The sequence below is a fragment of the Punica granatum genome, chromosome 3, assembly GCF_007655135.1.
Source record: "Punica granatum isolate Tunisia-2019 chromosome 3, ASM765513v2, whole genome shotgun sequence".
NCBI lineage: Eukaryota > Viridiplantae > Streptophyta > Magnoliopsida > Myrtales > Lythraceae > Punica > Punica granatum.
In genome coordinates, this window is record NC_045129.1 from 36,340,502 (window position 1) to 36,350,260 (window position 9,759).

Below are 9,759 nucleotides of genomic sequence, written 5' to 3' on the forward strand. Positions count from 1 at the left end.
GTGACCGTAAGTGCGAAAACACTTTAATTAGTGTCTGTATATGCAAAAATACTCTAGTGAGCTTCATATTTTTATTAGAGGTAGAGATTTTTTCAAAGCACATGATGATAAAAAATTAACTGCAAACATTTTCATATTGCGGAGATTGCCCTTCATGTGCATGTACTGATTTTAACTAGAAAAAAAGAAGATAATAATAAGATGGCTGCATCCGATAAATTTATACTACACTTGATATATAATTTAATTGATATTTTCTTACACGCTTTGTGTATAAATTTTATAATGGGAGAATATCTCTCATATCAAATACTTAGTTTTGAACTTTTTTTTTCTTCTAGAAACCGAATTATTTTTAAACATGGAATTTCCGAAAGAAGTTCTCATTTCTCTCTCATATATAAAGTTGCTTCGTTTTCTTAATAAAAATTCATCATCGAGTTAGTTTGTCGGTAGTATACTAACAATGAACTACATAATGACCATTCGAGAGAATATTATGATCTTGTGATCATTTCAAGAGGTCGTCCCTCCAATAGATAAAGACCTCGGAAACGTTTTCTTTTCCAAAAAAAATTTCACATGTAATAGGTATATCACGTTACACGATATCAAAATATTTAATAAAAAACTTATTTTATTTAAATATATAATATCATATCATAAATTTGTAATCACTTTTTTGTGTGTTAATTAACACTATAATTAGTTTGTGACATATGCATGCCACGTGATATTTTAAAGGTACATATAATTCAATTGTGGCTTTGCGTGCTACGACTACTTATGTCAAGATGCTTTACGTACGTTAGCATTAGTATCAGTATCACCTCCGCACTTTATTCCCGTCCCCTCCCCCTCTCTGCCTAAGTTGCTTCCTCGATTGATTTCCGAACCAAAACTCAGTCCGTACAACGGGCAGGCATGATGGACGATCACGGCATCAATGACGACGACGAGGAGGCTGTTCTGCCTTCATCCCGTTACCGGTGGGACATCTTCCTCAGCTTTCGGGGCGAGGACACGCGCCACGGCTTCACTGACCGCCTCTACAAAGCGCTATGGCTCGATGGCGTCCGCACCTTCCGCGACGACGAGGGGCTGGAGCGAGGGGACGAGGTGGCGCCCGGCCTTCTCGAGGCGATCCAGGACTCAGCCGGCGCGGTCGCTGTTATCTCCGAGCGGTACGCGGACTCGCGGTGGTGCCTGGAGGAGCTCGCGACAATCTTTGAGGGGAAGAAGCTGCTGCTCCCGGTGTTCTATGACGTCGACCCGTCGGACGTTCGGAGGCAGAGGGGCCCGTTTGAGGCAGGGTTTAGGAAGCTGGAGGAGTCCTGCGGGGCCGAGAAGGTGCAGAGGTGGAGACAAGCCATGGAGAAGGCAGGAAACATCTCCGGATGGGTTTCTAAAGTCTGGTAATTAAAGACGAGACATTCGGTGATCAATTAATTTCATTTTAAGACCCGGACGGTCTCAGTCGAAAATTCCGTCCAAACACAAATCCACCTTTTCATGATATTGCGATATAAATATTTTTTACTATATACGATAATTTATACGATATGGTATATATATCAATAATATAATTTCTTGAAATGGGAGGACAGTGATTTAACTTCGCATGCTATTACACTTCTGTATTGTAGTCCGGGAACATTGGTCATCGGATAGAAGGGAAATTATTACATGAATTTAGTTCACTACATCAGTCGATGCATATAGATTGATTGGTGAGGAGTCGGCACCGATCGAATCAGAATTATTGGTCGATTGTACATGTATTTCGACTGATGATCGACTCAGTCCAACAGAACTACTAGATTCATATATAAACTAGGTACATAAACCGCGCATTGCGGCAGATGAAGATATTTGTTCAATCATATCATAAATATGTACATTCCATATATTTGTAATTTAACTTATAACATTGTTTACCTCTTCTTTTTTGCTCATGTGGTTTTTTAAATACCAAACTATTCTGTTTTGTTTAGTATTTAAAGTCCCAGGTAATGTCATGGGATTAGTGCAAGTGGTCGAACAACTGCCCTTATTTGTGATTTTTTATGTAGTTTACCTAAAAATAAATGAAAATACTCTTCCTTATTTTCATAAAAATAATTAATTGAATTCATATTCCCAAGAATGAGTATTTAACAATTTTGTTTTCTTATGGGTAAAGCTATCTATTTAAGCGAATGAAAGGTCGATCAATAATGAGCTAAGGGTTTACGATATTGAACTAAGAGCTGAGGGTTTTCAAACAGAGCTCATATATAATATATATATATATAATAGATATAACGAGGTCCCCGAGCCCCTCGAAGCAATAGAATTTCCTATGGCTTATGCCATCACTTCAGTCCTGAAGACCTCACTAATGAATCAGTGCTGTCGATTTCATTAAAATTCCTCTCTTTAATATCTCTACTGACTTGACTTTGGGTACAACTTTTGGAAGAAATTTCTCTTACAAGTTCTTGTATATGTGTCCATTTTGCAATTGAACATTGCATAAAGGCATCAAAATCAAAAGCTTTCTTGCATTACGTGTTGATTTTTACTTTCACCTGAGTTGCATAACATTGTACCTACGCAGTCGCAGATTGTCCGTCTCAGCTTTTCCTTCGTCAATTTCCGCTCATAAATCGTGTGAAGTCATGTACGTGTATGCCAAAACTTCTAGAAATAGATGTTAACATTACCGCTCTTTAGAGTTTTATACAACATGTTGGGTGGTAACGGAGGGGGCATGCCGGTTATATTATGTGGCTTCACCTAATGTACGCGGGACAGGAGATGAGACAGCAAGTTGAGACGGAGGATTTCCCAGAATTTTACAACCTACCCAATTTTTTTACGTGAAATCTCTGAATGATTATTTTAGCTTATGAGAAGTGATTCAACAAGCTAGTGGGTCACTTCAATAATCATAGAAGTGAAATCACGCTTTCGTTCTATGTAATTATACAGTGGCTTTTCATACGTAGTAATTCATTTGATGTTAATTAAGATTGTCACGAGACCACCTTTGACAGGGAAGAGCAGGAGATGATCCGGTCTTTAGTCGAGAGGATCTTGAAGAAGTTGAAGAACACGCCCTTGGGAGTGGCCAAGTATCCCGTTGGACTCGAAGCTCGCCTCGAAGAGCTGAAGGGGATGATCGATGCCAATGCCAATGGAGTCCTAGCGCTCGGTTTCTACGGAATGGGTGGAGTTGGAAAAACGACTCTGGCAAAGGCTCTGTTCAACAAGCTAGTGGGTCACTTCCGACTGCGCAGTTTCGTGTCAAATATTCGAGAAAGTTCTTCACTACCAGGTGGTTTAGATTCTCTTCAGGCCAAGCTGATTGGCGATCTTACCTCCAGCAATGTGTCACCGCCAGGAGGGGTCCGAAATGGTATCCTTAGGATCAAGGAGCTGACCTTCGAGCAGTCCGCTCTCATTGTTCTCGATGATGTTCATGACGTCGGGCAACTAAATGCCCTAGCTGGAGGCAGAGATTGGTTCTACGAAGGAAGCCGGATCATCATCACTTCACGGGATAGAGACCTCCTGCCTGAGAGCATAGTGAATGTGTTCTACGAGGTGAAGAAACTGAGCCTCCCGGAATCGATACAGTTATTCAGTTTTCACGCCTTGGGAAGACACGAACCCCCAAGAAACTTAAGCAAACTCACCGAGCAAATTGTCGATCTCACCGGAGGATTACCCCTTGCCTTGGAAGTATTTGGTTCTTATCTGTACGATAAGAGGGATGTAAAGGACTGGCAAGATGCGGTGCAAAAGCTACAGCGAGTTCGTCCTGGTCACCTGCAATCTGTTCTAGAGATAAGTTTCGATGCGCTTGATAGGGAAGAGAAGAGTGTATTCCTTGATATCGCGTGCTTCTTCGTTAAAATGAGGATGACAAGAGAAGACGCAATATATGCGTTCAGGGCTTTTAATTTCAATGCCGGGATCACGATCAAAGTGCTTGCGGCCAAATCTCTCTTGAAAGTTACTGAGGACGAAATCCTCTGGATGCATGATCAGATAAGAGATATGGGAAGGGAAATTGTTCAGAGGGAGTGCGATTACTATCCTGGCAAGCGAAGCAGACTTTGGGATCGCGATGAAATATTGACCGTTCTAAAGAATAAGGCGGTATGATTTAGAACATCATCATCTTATTTGTTATGCAGCCACGTGAAATGATCGATATGCTCATGATAACTAATTCCCTTGAAGCTTTCAGATCAGGAAAACAGTTAATGTCGAGACAGGACAAGTGAATTTAAATGTCTCTTTGGCTATGTAGGGGACGGAGAAGATCCAAGGAATTACACTGGACTTGGAGAAGAAGCACGAATCAAGCTCAACCACAAACATCGGAAAGCACCACCAAGCAAGGGACTGGGGTCTTACATCCATTGTCCCGTACCTGAAACAAAAATTCAAGAACTGCTCCAGCCATGAGGGGGACAAGAATGGGAACGAGAGAGGTTTGACGGTTCTGCATACAAGTTCGTTCACACGTATGGTCCACCTTAGGCTCCTGCAGATCAATCATGTAACCTTAAGGGGAAGTTCCAAGACGATGCCTTCTGGAATTAAGTGGCTGCAATGGAAGGGATGCCCCTTGGAAGTTCTTCCTCTCAGTAGCTTCCTTCGGCAACTCGGTGTCCTCGACCTCTCAGAAAGCAGCTTCACAAAGATTAGCATGTCAAGCGGATGGAACACCTTCAGGGAGAGTAAGGTATGTCTACATCCTCGTAAACTTTTACCTATAGATAGGTTATATCCGAAGTGATTGCAACCTGAATAATTACGGAAACAAAGCTCGAGTCCATTGTCCGATAACTCAGGCTCGAGAACCTTCACTCCATTTTCGGTCCTAGTCACCCTTTCAATCCAGCCCATCTTGTAGTTTAGGATTCATGGATGATAGACAATTTTTCTATAAATAAACGTAAGATGTGTGCAGTGGGGTAGCCGGCTGTAGCATGCTACGAATAAACCACCAAATCAAGTGTCAAAGGAGGTAATGTTCCTTAACTAGCTGCCAAGACATTCTTCAACCTTCCAATACTTTATAACCTTTTTTCGAGAGCCCTATGTCATCATTGGCATTTGTGATTTGATGGAATCCGGCACCTGACTGAGTCCCCAAGGTACTCCTTCGACTTTTATCTCTGGCCACATTTTTATTGGTCTCTCTGGCCATATGTTTATCGGTTGCTACTCCCCCCTGGCATTCCAGTTATCATCTAGGAAGCTTGATGACTGACGAAAATATCCGGTTAGTTGGTCCTGCTGAACCTGATACTTTTCCAATATTTTGCTCCCAGCATACCTGTAGAGTTCTTGCTGATCTTCTTTATGTTTGATTTTCGTCGTAGCTTTTCTGTCATTCTTCCCAGAAATCATAGTAGTTTACTCGGAGCTGCATAATATAAAGTTCACCTCCAAGCATCTTTTCCCAAGAAAAACTAAATCACCTTTGACAAAATCTTTCTAAATAGCACAATTTCCTTATTGTGAAACCATATAATTCAACACGGTTCCATCTGATTTTGGTTCCTTTATTTCAGCTAGTCCGTAACTCTGTGTTCTGTACAGAAAGCAGTATCAGTAGACCGTAAATTTTCCCATCCCAGGAGCTGATGTCCCGAATTTGATGTCCAGTAGTTTGGTGTGGATGGAGAAATTACTGCAAATAAATCATGGAAATGAGAATGGTTGATTTATGTACCGATGCTAATGGTGATATTGACATTAGCTGCTTGGGTTGAAACTCAGCTGCTCTGTCATTTTGTTTTCTTTACTGCTTCCTGCAAAGACAGTCCTCAATGACATGGCCTCCTTTTTTTCTTTCAGACGGATAAGAAATTGCTGGTCATGGATCTACATGCTTGCAACCAGCTCACCGAGATTCCCGACTTATCCAATTATCAAGGCTTAGAGAAACTGATACTTGCAGGATGCACAAGGCTGGTCGAGATTCACAAATCTGTTGGTGACATGACTTCCTTATTGACCTTAGACCTGAGCCGTTGCTCCAATCTCCGGAAGTTCCCAGATGACATCTCAGGTCTAAAGAATCTCGAGAAACTTGTGCTCTCTGATTGCGTCCAGATGATGGAGTTACCAGAGGACATGGGAGGGATGGCATCTTTAAAAGAGCTACTCCTTGATTCCACGGCGATACTAAAACTCCCTGAATCTATATTCCGCCTCCAGAAACTCGAGAAAGTCAGTTTAAAATATTGTCAATCACTGAAGCAGCTTCCCGGGTGTATAGGAGGGCTAAGCTCGCTAAAAGAGCTTATTCTTGATAGTTCATCTCTAGAAGAACTGCCGAACTCTATAGGATCCTTGGCCAAACTCGAGAAACTAAGTCTCATCTACTGTAGATCTCTCACTGCTCTTCCTGACTCTGTCGGCAGCCTGCAATCGTTGACCCATCTCTTGCTCGGGAACACTTCATTGACACACCTGCCTGCTACCATTGGTTCATTGTCAAGGTTGAAGCTCCTCTCTCTTAATTACTGTAGGAAGCTGTCTGAGTTGCCTGAATCAATCGGGGGCTTATCATCTTTGGTTTGGTTAGATTTAGTGTCCACCTCAGTTGAACGCGTCCCATCCCAGATCGGTGCCCTGAAGATGCTTAAAAATCTCGAGATGGCTTACTGCAGGTCCCTTAGATTGGTACCAGAGTCTCTTGGGAATCTGTTGAGCCTCACTAGCTTGAATTTGAATGAGGCTCCGATAACAGAGTTGCCTGAATCCATAGGGACGTTAGAAAGGCTTAGCACTTTGAGACTGAACAGCTGTAGAAATCTCCGAAAGCTGCCAGCTGCGATAGGGAATTTGAAAAGCCTTGTCGACTTGTCGATGAAGGAAACCGCAGTGGTGGCATTGCCAGAGGAGTTTGGAATGCTCTCGAGCTTGCAGTATTTGATGATGAGAAAAGAGCCGAAACCCGATGTGGAGGAAAAATCAGAACAAACTGAAATTGTTCTTCCAAGAACATTTTCGGGTCTCTGCTCGTTAAAAGAGCTGGATGCTCATGCTTGTAGATTATCCGGAATTCCTAATGATTTCGAGAAGATAAGGACCCTAGAGGTCCTTAAGCTTGGTTTCAACAAGTTTCATTCCCTCCCTTCGAGCCTAAGGGGCCTTGAGCTACTGAAAGATCTGATTCTGACTAACTGCAGAGAGCTCAGATCTCTCCCGCAACTTCCCTCGAGCTTGACTAAGCTGGATGCATCAAACTGTACCTCACTTGAAAGCATACGCGACCTTGGGAATTTGGAACAACTGCAGGAGCTGAACCTGACCAACTGCTACAAAGTAGTTGATATCCCGGGTCTTCAAGTGATGAAGTCCCTTAGGAGACTCTTCTTGGGTGGCTGCACGTCTTGCGCTGCAGCAGTGAAGAAGAGACTCGAAAAGGTACGTAATTCCTTCCACGTTTGTAATTATTAGAAGTCGATGATTTAGTAGTTTCCATTACCTGAGGATCACCCAACATGCTCTGGTGTTTAAATTGCAGGTTGCTCTAAGGCATTTGTACAACTTGAGCATTCCGGCAAGCGATATACCGAGCTGGTTTTCCCAGGAAATTACTAGCTTTACACCTCGCAAGAACCGGGAACTCAGGGGAATCATTGTCGCTGTGGTTGTCTCCCTATCCGATGAAAACCCAAACAACATCAAATCCAGACTCCCCGCGATTGTGGATGTTAAAGCACGGGTAGTTAGGGACAATGTCGAGCTGCACACAACTGTCTTGAACCTGATGGGAGTTCCTGAAGCGAATGAAGAACAACTGTACTTGATTCGGTTCCCAGACTTCAAGCCAATTGTAAAGATGCTGGAAGAAGGGGATAAGATTCAGATAACTCTACGAGAAATGCCGTATTTTCCTGGAATACAGTTGAAGAAGCACGGAGTTTATCCAGTTTTCGAGAATGACGACGACTATGCTGGTAATGAGGAGTGGCTGGATCCATCGCAGCAGTCCGTATCGCAGAAACTGGCTCGGTTTATTGGTTCCTTGTAGAGAAGTTCAACTAGCCCATGAAAGTGCACTGACAGATCTCGATGGAAGCTGACCATAAGAGGTGCCTACTTCAGGAGATTCTCTCCACACTTGACTTAAAACTTACTCCATATTCGACTCACGCAGTCGATTTGGGATTAAACTGTACTCGTATTGCGAACGTGTAGCGACCTGTCTATTTCAAGTACAATCTGGAACTCCTCGATTTGAATAATGTTGTTTACTTCGCAAACTTGCCAGTAGTGATAGAGATGTGACCTGAGCCAATTCGCAAACACGTACAATGAGCCATCTCCATAAGAGATGTGTGCTTTACTATTCAAAAGTCTATTTTCTATTTTGAAATGGTCTAAGAAAAAAGGGGGGTGGGAACATGTACATGTACCTCCAATAGTTGCAATGTGAATAAGCTCTCTAGCTATTAGATCCCTTATTTCAAAAACAAGAAGATTCTTGATATGTCACGATCCACACATTACGAATGATAGGGAAAGAAGAATCACAACTGCAATAAAAAAACCCTGTATGCATCTTACCAAGTGACACTTGTATTGTAATAAACGAGAAAAGTATTAAAAGTATAGTAAACAGACCACAGACCAACCTTTTAGCCCATAAGCACCAAAAATTTGGCAAGTCAACGAATAATGCAACAAGAAATGTTGCTCAACACAAGTCATGGAATTTTCGGCATGTGCTTCACAAAAGATGGCTAGATACAGGCATGTACGCTAAATGTTAAGGCATCGTCAAGCTTAAGCTAAATCGAATAGAAGTAATCCAAAAGATCAAAGAGATGGCATGTGGTGGCAACTTGGATGTCGAAGAGCCCAGTCTTTGTTTGTAAATGTCGTTAAATGCTGAAAATGATTGAACTTGGGGATATTCATCCAATACATAAAGGTCTGCTTATAATTAACAAGCTTGTAATGGCAACTCCTCGGGATGCCCATGTTTAGGGCCATAGAGCAGCACTACTGTGGCTGCAAATACCTAACAAGGCCAATGAAATTGATGAACTTATATAGCCTGTTTATTCCTTTCCCTGGACCCCCCGACAGGTAATGATCCACCTCCAACTAACAATCTATAAAAATATCAATTGAAAAACAATTAAACTATAAGCAAAATAATATAGAGCTATAGCAAAATGTTACAAATGGAGACCCTTTTTTGCTTCTATATATATATATACACACCATCTATTGATCAACTTAAAAAGCAGCAAAAAATCTAAATAAAGACGTAAACATTAGGAAGGTAATTTTGAGAATACGACGTTAAACAAAAAGAAGACAAGGCAAGCATCATAACCTAAAGGACAATCAAAGTCGCACTCATCCTTCTCTTTATGCCACACACCAGGAAGTTCAAACGAGCGAAATGGAAATGGTTCCTCTGCCAGGCAAGCGGTATCGCGAGCAAAATTTCAAACATAAATTTTTATTTTTAAGATAATTGGGGGAGAGGATTTTCAATAAAAGGTACCCGTAGTTTTTCATAAGCATCATACATGCCCCTAATTCAACAATGTGCGAGATCGACTGAATATCTTCGAGCACGTGTTGGGCGTAAGAACAAAAAAGACCGATTGTTCATGCTTAATGAATGCGAGTACATCAGCAAAATATTCAAATTTTCTAGCATGTGAGTAAAGGAATAATAGATTGCAGCTTGTAGTCCAAATAAGAGAAAATTTAACAAACGTACAT

The 9,759-nt window shown here is 41.7% G+C and overlaps 1 protein-coding gene across 1 annotated transcript; it reads left to right on the forward strand.

The window, feature by feature from the left end:
* Positions 1–811: 811 nt before the first annotated feature.
* LOC116199796 (disease resistance protein TAO1-like) lies at positions 812–8,279 on the forward strand. Its single transcript, XM_031530301.1, has 5 exons — positions 812–1,415; positions 3,039–4,146; positions 4,301–4,738; positions 5,860–7,437; positions 7,538–8,279. Exons 1-5 carry the CDS (start codon positions 925–927, stop codon positions 8,045–8,047), a joined length of 4,125 nt encoding a protein of 1,374 aa, XP_031386161.1. The 5' UTR covers positions 812–924; the 3' UTR covers positions 8,048–8,279.
* Positions 8,280–9,759: the final 1,480 nt, after the last annotated feature.